This window comes from Podarcis raffonei, chromosome 4, assembly GCF_027172205.1.
Source record: "Podarcis raffonei isolate rPodRaf1 chromosome 4, rPodRaf1.pri, whole genome shotgun sequence".
Lineage (NCBI taxonomy): Eukaryota > Metazoa > Chordata > Lepidosauria > Squamata > Lacertidae > Podarcis > Podarcis raffonei.
The window spans coordinates 1,339,962-1,352,189 of record NC_070605.1 but is presented as its reverse complement, the minus strand read 5'-3'; the positions used below and the strand labels follow the sequence as shown (position 1 = coordinate 1,352,189).

Genomic DNA, 12,228 nt, shown 5'->3' with positions numbered 1-12,228 from the left:
ATTCCATATTTAATTTTTTCACTTCCTTAGCTTCCATTGGTGACAACCACCTGGGGGTTTTATTTTCCAACAAATCTTTGTACCGAATCCAAACATTATATAGAGCTTTTCTAACAATATGGTTTTTAAAACCTTTGTGGATTTTAACCTTGTCATACCATATATATGCATGCCAACCAAATCTGTTATTGAACCCTTCCAAATCCAAAATATCTGTGTTTTCAAGAAGCAGCCAATTTTTCAGCCAGCAAAAAGCCGCTGATTCATAATACAATTTTAAGTCCGGCAGGGCAAACCCCCCTCTTTCTTTTGCATCAGTTAGTATCTTAAATTTTATTCTGGGCTTTTTGCCCTGCCAGACAAATCTAGATATATCTTTTTGCCACCTCTTGAAACAATCCATTTTATCCACAATCTGCAATGTTTGAAACAAAAATAACATTCTCGGCAAAACATTCATCTTAATAACAGCAATTCGGCCTAACAAGGAAAGTTTCAAATTTGACCATATTTCTAGGTCTTTCTTCACTTCTGCCCAACATTTCTCATAGTTATCTTTAAATAGGTTCACATTCTTGGATGTCAAATTTATCCCCAGGTATTTCACCTTCTTTGCTACCGTTAAACCAGTATCACTCTGGAATTTCTCTCTTTCTGCAACTGTTAAATTTTTATCCAATACTTTCGTTTTCTGTTTGTTCAGCTTAAAACCTGCTACTTGACCAAATACTTGTATTAACTCTAAAACTCTTCTCGTACTAGTGTCTGGCTCTTGTAAAGTTAAAACTAAATCATCTGCAAACGCTCTCAATTTATACTGTTTTGCTCCGACCTGAATCCCTTTAACCAGCTGGTCCCCTCTGATCATGTTTAATAAAACCTCCAGGACAGATATAAAAAGCAATGGGGATATTGGGCATCCCTGTCGTGTCCCTTTTTCAATAGCAAATTCTTCTGTAACCACATTATTTACAATCAATTTTGCTTTTTGTTCAGAGTAAATCGCACTTATACCATTCTCAAAACCTTGGCCTACCCCCATCCCTTGGAGATTCTTTTTCATAAAACTCCAAGAGATATTGTCAAAGGCTTTCTCCGCATCCACAAATATTAACACTGCCTTAGTATTAATATTAGCTTCCAGTAACTCCATAATGTCTATTATATTTCTCACATTGTCTGACAAATGTCTTCCTGGAAGAAAGCCCGCTTGGTCTTTATGAATCTCCCCCACCAAAACTCTTTTCAATCTTTTTGCTAAAATGTCTGCAAAAATTTTGTAATCCACATTAAGTAATGATATAGGGCGGTAGTTCTTAACCTGGTTCTTCTCAGTCTCTGACTTTGGTATAAGTGTGATATAAGCCTCTTTCCACGATTCAGGTGCCTTCTTCCCCTCTAAGATTTCATTACAAACCTCCTTCAACGGTTGTATAAGCCATTCTTTCAAAGCTTTGTAATATCTGGAGGTTAGTCCATCAGGTCCTGGAGATTTTCCCAATTGCATACTTTGAATGGCTCCCTCAATTTCTTGATCAGTTATCTTCTGGTTCAAAATCACTTTACTTTGTTCAGAAATTTTTTGTAATCCGTACTTTTTAAGAAATTCTTCTATTTCTTTTTCATTCACCGGCCCCTGTGCATAAAGTCTCCTGAAATAACTCTGAAAACAGTTTCTGATCTCATTTGGTTTATAAATGTTCTTTCCTTCCACTTCTAGATTTGTAACCATATTCTGTTTTTGTCTCTTCTTCAATTGCCATGCCAGAAGTTTCCCACATTTATCTGCCGATTCAAATGTCCTTTGTCTCATTTGTTTTATCTTCCATTCTATCTCTTGGTTCATCAATTCCATGTATTGTCTCTGATAAAACTTAATTTCTCTCAATATTTCATGTGACTTTGGTTTAGATCTCAATTTTTTTTTCTCCTTCTTTTATCTTTTCCAAAATCTTATCCTTCTTCTCATTGTGTCTCTTCCTTTTTATAGAATTCTGTTGTATTAAAAATCCTTGCATAACGGCTTTACTTGCGTCCCAAATTACTCTTTTTTCCACTTCTGTTCTCAGATTTATCTCAAAGTAATCCTTCAATACCTTCTGGGCCTTTTTATACACCTCTGCATCTCTAAACAGGGAATCATTCATCCTCCATCTAAAGGATCCAGCTGTTGTTAGGTTCATTTCCATCTTTACAGCATTATGGTCGGAGCAAGTCTTTGGGCAGATTTCCACTTTCTTAATCTTTGATGCCATCCCACTAGTTACCCATATTTGGTCAATTCTAGTCCAAGTCATTTTTGCCTCAGAAAAGAAAGTTCCCTCTCTCTCAAGAGGGTTCCTTATTCTCCAAATGTCAATCAGGTTCATATTGTCAGTCATTTCAAAAAAGGTCTTAGGTAGTCTCCCATCCTTGGAGACCACCTGTCTTTGTGCTTTGTCCATGTTTGTAGAGACCACTCCATTCATGTCTCCCATTAAAACTACATTATAGTCCAAATAATCCAATAATGTCTCATGCAATTTCTTAAAAAATTCTGACTTCCCTTCATTCGGTGCATAAACTCCTATAATCAGTAATTTTTCTCCTTGAACCTGAATTTCAATTGCCAAATATCTTCCTTGCTCATCTTTAAATATTAATTTAGGGGCCAACTTTTCCTTTGCATAAATCACCACTCCTCTTTTCTTCACTTTATCCGATGAAATAAATTCTTGTCCTAATCTTTTGTTAATAAGTAATTTTCGGTGTACTCTAGTCACGTGGGTTTCTTGTAAACAAATCAAGTCCAATTGTTCTTTTTTTAAGATATGAAAAACCTCACGTCTTTTTCTGGGAAGATTCAGTCCATTACAATTCCAACTTAAAATTTGCAGAGACATCTTGTTTTTTACTTAGTTATTCCTCCAGCTGCTCCAAGCAGATCTTCTTCTGTTGGTGTTTTAATCCCAAAAGATAAGTTTGAAATGTCTGGTATTTCTGCTAGGTCCGTAGGTTCCACCGTTTCCTTCAAAAGGTCCTCCTCGTTCCTTGCCAGAAATTGTTCTTTGTCTTGCACTGTTTTTATCTTGATTTTCTTTCCTTTATAGTTGAAAGACAGGCCTTGTGGAAACTCCCATCTGAATAGTATGTTGTTCTTTTTCAATAGGGTGACCAAATCCTTATAGTAGGTCCTCACTTCCAAGATATATTTAGGAATATCTTTAAAAATCTGCACACGAAAATCTTCAATCTCAAGGGCTCTTTGAAAATGTAAATTTAATATCTTGTCTCTCTCCTCCTGAGATCTCAGAGTTATCAGACAGTCTCTTGGGCTCTTTCTATTTTGTCTCCTGCCCAGTCTGAAAGCAGTTATTATCTTAAATTCCTCTTCTTTCAAGTTGTCCTGCCAAAATTCCAGAAATTCTTTTGTAAGAAAGTCTATCAAATTGTCCTTTTCATTTTCTGGAATCAATCTTAATCTCAAATTTCTACTTTTCCTCTAATTCCAATAAAGACAGGGCCACATCATGTTCTTCCAGCTTTTTGCAGACTGGTACTAACTTTTCCTGTGCTGTTTCTGCAGAAGTTTTTGCCTCCTCTACAGAAGTTTTTGCCTCCTCCGCAATCTTTCTGGTTATCTCATTTTCTTGGACTAATTTGTTTATTGTCTCTGTATTTAAATCCAATTTTGTTGACAGCTCAGTCAGCTGTTTGGAATTTTCAGTGCTCTGCTTTGTGAGCACTTCCAAAGATTCATTTATTTTGACTAATGCCCGTGTCACTGTCGCTGTATCCATGGAAAAAGTTGTAGCAGCTGCAGTTGGATTTGTAATTGAGCCCCTTCTTTTGTGATCAACTTTACTCTTAGCTCTTGTTATTCTCTCTTCTGTTGGGCCACTCATATCCCAAGGTCGTTCCCACGGGAATTACTTTCAGATGGAAAATTCCACAAGCCTGTTCCTTACAGTAAAAATAATAACTGTTTTCCTGCAGCCTCTAGAGGGAGCAGTCCAAAGTTCCAAGTGCAAAGAAACAAAGGTTCCCTTCAAAGGTAACAAAAATAACAACCAATTGTCCAATATTTTCTAAATAGTGGCAAATTGTAACTTTCCAAAGTGCCAAACTTATAGCAAGTAGGGTCTTTACTTATTGTAAAAAGGCAAAGCACCAACTTTGTAGCAAATCTCTAATGACAGCTCTCAGTCCCGGTGGCTCACTTTCCAGGCAGTCCTCCCCAAGGGTTCAAAACGGCAGAAATTTCCCCTTCTATGCTTCTTCCATGCAGGTAAAACAAGTCAAAGATCTTCCCCCCCTGCCCCTGCCTGCTAAGGGGGGGATTTAAGTCCAATGTCTGAGTCCGTCAATTTTAAAGCTGCTTCCTGTCAAATTGCAGCTTCCTATTTCGTTGCTTTAGTTACATGCAGTCCGAGGAAGGCAGACTTCCTTATTTTTTGCCTTCTCCGTTTTCAGCCAATTTCTAGGTATTTTCTTTTAAAGTTGTTGTTCAGTCTTACTCACGGGTAATCCAATTAAGTTCCAAATGTCAGGAAGGAATCGGCGCTCTCCGTCAAATGGCGACGCGGCTTCACTCCACGGGCTGGGTAGCGGCTCTCAGCACCGCGCTCCCCGATGCCGCTCCGGAGCCTTTAAAAAGGCTCCTTTGCAGTGAGGGGGGGCGCTTAAGGTGCCCACCGAGCCTCCTTGCTCTCAGGCTTCCGCGCCTGAGATTTTAGGGGTCCCCGCTTTGCCGTAGCGGTCAGACCCGAACTCGCGAAGCAGCCTCCCTGAGCAGAGCTCAGCGGGAGGCAGCCATTAGACGCTGGCGCCGACCGGAAGTCCCTTTCTCTGTTTTGAATCCTTGTTGCTCTTTCAGAAAAGGGATCGTTTTGCAGAAGTGGACCTGGATTCCTGTGAGGCAGAGAGGCCTCCGTTGGACACCAGAGAGAGGCCACTGGGTAAGGAGGAAGGTGGCTTTTCTCCGTTTGGTCTCGTTCTGTTGGTTTTCCAACTAATCTGTGAGTTCTTTTTTTGGGGGGGGTGGACAGTTGGGAACAAGGGTCCAAAGGAAGGGAGAAGTAGTTTTGCACAACTAACATGAAATGGGCACAAGCGTTCAACTGCACTCAGCAGGAAAGGCTTTCTGAAAGGCCCATCTGTCGTTAGAGATGCCCTGTTACACCTGTGAGAGAAGCAGGCACTCCTGGAATTCTGCTTACCTTTTTTCTCTTGCAGGTGACAGAATGATGCCGGCAAAACCCCTTGATCCACCTTTTCATGGGGGCAGAAGAGAAACAGCGGCTGTGGAACCAGATCAGGTCAGGGGAAGCTGCCTTGCGGGGACAGAGGCCGAGGGATGGAGCAATGTCATGGACTGGTTGGGCACAGAGGAATGGTGGGAGGAAGCAGCTGGGGAACCAGGAAGGGAAGATGGCTCAGAGCCCAAGGAGTGGAGGTGGAGGAAGGATGAGCGGGTAGAGGGAGAAGAGGGAGAAGCCTGGGAAGAGGAGGTGTCAGAAGCTGAAGGGGCAACAGGGCTTAGTGAGCTGGGAGACTCTGAGGCAGAATGTAGTGCAGAATCAGAGGCAGAAGAGGAAGGAGGCGAGTGGGAGGAGGGAGCTCGAGAGGCAGAGGAGAGTCAGGAGAAGGAGGAGCCACTGGGGGCTCCCTCTCCTTCTGCCAGAAGCCACCCTCCCTGCTCGTCTCTCAGAGCCAAGAGAGGTCTAACATGGAGGAGCAAAGGCAGGCTGCACACTGGCGCCCTGTTCAATCGTATGCTAGAAACCCCCCCGGGGGGGAACTTAGAAAGTTGTGGGGAGCCTGGGTCTTCACTCTCTTCAAACTTTGCACTATATAATCTCACTTTTCATATACCTCCACACTAAAGAAACTTCTACCTAGACAACTAGTCCATTAATTGATTGACAGTGCAAACTGACAGCCCCTCCGGGAATGAGCTGCTCTTCTCATTAGGCCTGAAGCTCAGCCAAGTCTGTGAATATTGTGTTCTTGCTGATAAAGAGTTAATTCCAGCTGTGAACTATGGGATTTCCTGCCCAGATAACTCTGTGACACCAGCCTTCTGCATGTCGCCTGTAGGATTCATCTGTAGTTGCAGTTTTCATGCAATCCTAGAGTTGAAAGGGACCCCAAGGGTCATCAAGTCCCACCCCCTGCATTGCAGGAGTCTCAGCTAGATCACCCAAGACAGATGGCCATCCAAACTAGGCTTCTTGTATTTCTATATTCATCAATGAATGCTAAAATAGGCTTCTAAGCAGTGGACAGACGATAACAAATAATGTCCAGGATTCACCTAGTCAGCCCCATCCGCTGCAAAATGGGGCCTGCCCCCCATTCCTCCCCCTCTCCATGCCCCCATGAACCTCTTGAATTTGGCTCTAGGGCATTGGGAGGGAACCTCCCCAGAACAACTGACGAGGAGAGGAGAAAGTGGATCCTTCCATCGGGGAAACTGGAATCCCTGCGTAGGCAGAATAACGTGGAAAACATAAGGTGGAGAGCCACCTATTTGCACAAAGATGAATACCCATAGTTAAAATGCAGAACAAAAGAATTCAATTAAAGCATTAAAATAGCTACCCATAATTAAAATGTGCAGCAAAGCAATCCTACTGAAATAACGCAGCAGAATTAGATAAACTAACAGATAAACTAACTAACGCAGCAGAATTAGATAAACTAATGTGCAGCAAAGCAATCCTACTGAAATAACGCAGCAGAATTAGATAAACTAACAGATAAACTAACTAACGCAGCAGAATTAGATAAACTAATGTGCAGCAAAGCAATCCTACTGAAATAACGCAGCAGAATTAGATAAACTAACAGATAAACTAACTAACGCAGCAGAATTAGATAAACTAACCGGTGAGACCAGAAATTCACGGAAGACTGGAGTAAATTGAAAAGTAATTGTGAAGAACAGACGACGTTTGTAGGGTTGCAAGAAGTTTTGTGAGGAGTATTATTGGAAGTATTGCAAAAATGGAGAAGGGGGAGGAGGATTTGTTAAGAGATGTAAAGGCAATATAAAGTTAAGAAATGCATAAGAAGTGGTTAAAACAGTGGATCATCAGAGGTGCTGATGGAAGTCTAAAAAGATTGTATAAGTGATAAGTTTTGTGGTACATTTTATAATTTATTAGTTAAAATTAAATATATATATATATATATATATATATATATATATATAACACAGCAATTAAGAGGAAGGAAACAACAGAGCATTGTGTAGTAGATCATATCGATCCTGTTTCAGAGGAGGACATTTCCCTTTTTCTTTTAGGGTCCAGTGTGCTTTGAAGATGTCGCTGTTCATTTCTCAGATGAGGAGTGGGCGTTGCTGGATCCTGACCAGAGAGCTCTGCATAAGGACGTCATGGAGGAGAATCGTGGGATCGTGGCCTCTCTTGGTAAGGCTCCCTGTGGGATCGTCCTATCTGCCTGGAAATTCAAAAAATACCTCTATGTGACAAACCTCATACATTTCCACAGAGCTCAACAGCGCCCCCTCCAACACCTGGGAACCTAACACCCCCACAAGAAACCTTGAACAGCAAATTGCAGTTTTTTCTGTCAAAAATCTTCCTCCAGTTCTGCCTTTTTATACCACGATTCGGCTGGTCTGAACTGCCCAGGCATCTTAAATGTCAGCTTCAGAGTTGTTCGGAAAGATAAGTAGCTTCTGTCAGGTTTTCTGTTTTTGTTTTCTTGGGTTGACCAAAGAGACGCCTGACATTGGCGATGGAGGGGATGCCATGACTGGGCCAAAGAAAATCCATCCCAGAGAAGAGCCAGACTGACTGAATCTCAGGTAGTAGTACCAGTGATGATAATAATAGTAATAGTAATAATTTTTATTTATACCCTGCCCATCTGACTGGGTTGCCCCAGCCACTCTGGGCAACTTCCAACACATATGTAAACATGAAACATTAATAATAACAATCTGATCCTGTAATAAAAAGCACATTAACTTTAAATGAACAACTCATACTAGTGGCTAAAATCGTGGAAACTTTTTAAAAAGTGTGTTTCCAAGGTTTGATGGCTCATAACACCACTTTTTTGGGAAGTAATACCATAGGAAAGATAATTTAATGCAGAATGCAATGCAATAACTTTTATGAAAGAGTATTTATTAGAACAGCAGTCATAAAAAAGAAATGTGAAACACATAGAAAAAAGGAGATATACAGAAATTCTCACCATGTCAATTAATACTGGCTTCGGTAACCTTTAGCTTTAATTCCGGCCTTACAACGCCTTCCCATGGAGTGAAGCAAGTTTTTTAGTTCTGCAGCTGTGATAATGTGAAACCAAGATGGAATTAATAATAATAATAATAATAATAATAATAATTTTTTATTCATACCCCGGCCTCCCCAGCCAAGACTGGGCTCAGGGTGGCTACAACCAATAATAAAAACAAGTTGATTAAAATACAATTAAAAAGATTAAGATACAACATTAAAACATTAGGATGCAGTCTCTTCACAGGAGGAGAAAGGAAAAAGAAAGAGGGGGAGGGAATCAAACTGATTCTAAGCCAAAGGCCAGGTGGAACAACTCTGTCTTACAGGCCCTGCGGAAAGAAATCAGATCCCGCAAGGCCCTGGTCTCATGAGACAGAACGTTCCACCAGGCCGGAGCCAGTGTGGAGAAGGCCCTGGCTCTGGTTGAGGCTAATCTAACTTCCTTAGGGCCCGGGACCACAAGGGTGTTGCTATTTATCGACCTTGAGGCTCTCTGTGGGGCATACCAGGAGAGGCGGTCCCATAGGTACGAGGGTCCTAGTCCATGAAGGGCTTGAAAGGTCAAAAGCAGCACCTTGAACCTGACCCTGTACTCCACCGGGAGCCAGTGCAGCTGGAAAAGCACCGGGTGAATATGCTCCCATGGCAGAGACCCCGTGAGGAGCCTCGCTGCAGCATTCTGCACCCGCTGGAGTTTCTGGGACAGCTTCAAGGGCAGCCCTGCGATGAGCGAATTGCAGTAGTCAAGCCTGGAGGTGACCATCGCATGGATCACGGTGGCCAGGTCGGGGCGGGAGAGGTAAGGGACCAACTGCTTGATGCAGCGAAGGTGGGAAAATGTCGACTTGGCTGTTGTTGTAACCTGTGCCTCCATGGAAAGGGAGGCGTCAAGGATTACACCCAAACTCTTAACTGAAGGCAATGGCAAGAGAAGGGAGTTGGTCCCTCATCCCCTCATTTCGCTTGGCCTATTCCCAGGCCATTCCAGCAGTGGAATAGGATTTCACATTCAGGCTCAAGTATTTGATTTATATATTCGGGGGCGTTTACGTTCCCATTAATGACACAAATTCTGCCCACACCTTTTGCTGTCATACAACCCAAGATCATCACACTGTCTGGGTGTTTCACGGTCAGTATAATGCAAGTAGGATGTAAATCTTCTCCGATTCTCCTCCTCGCGTATTTCATGCCCTCACTACCAAGCAAGGAGATTTGTGTCTCACCGCTCCAAATAACACTGTCCTATTGTTCCGCTGTCCAGTTACCATGAGTTTTAGCCCAGTTTTATCTTTTCCACCTTTGCTTGAGAGATAATGGCGTTTCCCTTGGAATTCTAGCATTTAGACCAGTCCTTGCACCCAGCTTCACATTACATTGCGCCATGTCATCTTGTAAACACCCAGATGATTTTCTTTTGTCATGCAGGCACAGTCTCTTCATTCTTCGATCGTCACTTGCTATTGTGCACCTTTTCCTGCCTTTACCAGTCTGATTTTGTAGCCTCCTTATGTTGTTGTTTAGTCGTGTCCGCCTCTTCGTGACCCCCTGGACCAGAGCACGCCAGGCACTTCTGTCCTCCACTGCCTCCCGCAGTTTGGTCAAACTCATGCTGGTCGCTTCGAGAACACTGTCCAACCATCTCATTCTCTGTCGTTCCCTTCTTCTTGTGCCCTCCATCTTTCCCAACATCAGGGTCTTTTCCAGGGAGTCTTCTCTTCTCATGAGGTGGGCAAAGCATTGGAGCCTCAGCTGCAGGATCTGTCCTTCCAGTGAGCACTCAGGGCTGATTTCCTTCGGAATGGAGAGGTTTGATCTTGCAGTCCATGGGAGTCTCCTTATACCTCTTCACAAATATAGAAAGGCCAGCTTTGGTTAAGTTTTCCTCAATCTTCTTCTTTTTTCTTTTTTTAAAATGAATATTTATTGAATTTTACAACAAATAAAAATATCTCAATCATCATGTTATATACAAATGTTCTCCCTCCCATCCTCTGGACTTCCCTCAACTCCCCCTCTATTGAGTTATTTAGTTTTATTTATTGTGTCCTGCTTTATATAAAATTAAATTCCCTTATCATTTCTCTAATTTTTCTGTTACTATAATAAAGTTGTGAACGTTTATTCAGACCCTGCCAGTTGTTTTTTCTGCAAATAACCTGTAAATGGCTCCCAAACTCTTTTAAAATCCTTTTTGTCCTTCTCTCGTAGTTTCTCTGTTAGCTTAGCCAATTCTGCACAATTCCTCAGTTTTTCTTACCATTGTTCTTTTGATGGTATTTCTTCCATCTTCCAATTTTGTGCAGTCAAGATATTTGCCGCTGTTGTAGCATACATAAATAATGTCCATTTTTCTTTTGGCAGCTCTTGATTTGAGATACCTAACAGAAAGGCTTCAGGATGTTTACCAAAGCTCATTTTGAACATTTTTTTCAGTTCATTATATATCATTTCCCAATATTTTTTAATGCATTTGCATTCCCACCACATATGATAAAATGCTCCTTCCTTTTTCTTTACATCTCCAGCATCTCTTATTTTCTTTCTTAAACATCTTTGCCATTTTCACTGGTGTGATATACCATCTATACATCATTTTCATGTAATTCTCTCTTAATAATATACAATCTGTAAATTTTATATCAACTTTCCACAATATAAAATAACACACTAACAAAAGTCAAGCTAAGCAAGTTGTGCTTCCTTTTTCTGGTTATTCCGCTATGACTTTTGATAGAATACAGATAATTACATTCTTCATTAAATTATCTTTCCATTGATACATAATTTTGTGGTATTACTCTAAAGGAAGTCGTGTTACGAGCCATCAAATATCTGAAATATACTTTTCCCCCAAAAGGCTTCCATAATTTTGGCCACTACTGTATATCAAACAAATCAACATTCAACAATCCATTAGAATATATGAATAAAAATGTTGGTTAATGACAACCAACAAAGGCAATGAACAAAGACCCAACTCCCTTCAGTTCTAATTGATTTGTTCCAGAGGCTCTAATCCCTTTTTTGTCTCCATTGCAGATTTTGATGAATTGGAAAACAAGAACAAGGATGAACATGACAAAACCCCCGGAGAGGAGAAGCCACGCAAAAATTTGGAGTATGAAGAGAGCTGCAGTCAGAGCTCCCATTCCACTTCCCAACAAAGAAATCTCATTGGGAAGAAACCCTATCAGTGCGTGGAATGTGGAAAGAGTTTCAGTCAGAGTTCCCATCTCACTTCCCATCAGAGAATTCATTCAGGAGAGAAACCATATCAGTGTGTGGAATGTGGAAAGAGCTTCAGTCATAGCTCCCATCTCACTTCCCATCAGAGAATTCATACAGAGGAGAAACCATATCAGTGCATGGAATGTGGAAAGAGCTTCAGTCAGAGAGGCCATCTCACTAAGCATCAGAAAATTCATACAGGAGAGAAACCCTATCAGTGTGTGGAATGTGGAAAGAGCTTTAGTATGAGCTACAATCTCACTGAGCACCAGAAAATTCATACAGGAGAGAAACCCTATCAGTGTGTGGAATGTGGAAAGAGCTTTAGTATGAGCTACAATCTCACTGAGCACCAGAAAATTCATACAGGAGAGAAACCCTATCAGTGCGTGGAATGTGGAAAGACCTTCAGGAAGAGCTCCCATCTCACTTCCCATCAGAGAAGTCATACAGGGGAGAAGCCGTATCAGTGTGTGGAATGTGGAAAGAGCTTCAGTCAGAGCTCCTCTCTCACTTCCCATCAAAGAATTCATACGGGAGAGAAACCCTATCAGTGTGTGGAATGTGGAAAGAGCTTCAGTCAGAGCCCCTCTCTCACTTCCCATCAAAGAATTCATACAGGGGAGAAACCCTATCAGTGTGTGGAATGTGGACAGAGCTTCATTCAGAGTGCTAATCTCACTAGGCACCAGAGAATCCATACAACGGTTGGAAAAACCATTATCCAGCTTTAGGAGCC

At 41.6% G+C, this 12,228-nt stretch overlaps 2 protein-coding genes across 12 annotated transcripts in view; one reads left to right on the top strand and one right to left on the bottom strand.

Annotated features, from left to right (window-relative positions):
* The window catches only part of LOC128412017 (zinc finger protein 420-like), a 983,187-nt gene that overhangs the window by 626,305 nt on the left and 344,654 nt on the right, over positions 1–12,228 (bottom strand). The gene's annotated exons all lie outside the window — the stretch shown is intronic.
* Positions 1–12,228, top strand: part of LOC128412014 (zinc finger protein 420-like) — a 62,523-nt gene that overhangs the window by 36,673 nt on the left and 13,622 nt on the right. For 6 of the 7 annotated variants that reach the window (XM_053384739.1, XM_053384736.1, XM_053384738.1 and 3 more), the window contains 3 exons: positions 4,856–4,937; positions 5,215–5,297; positions 7,289–7,415. In XM_053384739.1, the coding sequence (XP_053240714.1) occupies positions 4,856–4,937; positions 5,215–5,297; positions 7,289–7,415 (292 nt within the window). Of the gene's footprint in view, positions 1–4,855; positions 4,938–5,214; positions 5,298–7,288; positions 7,416–11,300; positions 12,193–12,228 lie in introns of all 7 variants that reach the window. The other variant, XM_053384742.1, reaches the window with a different exon arrangement.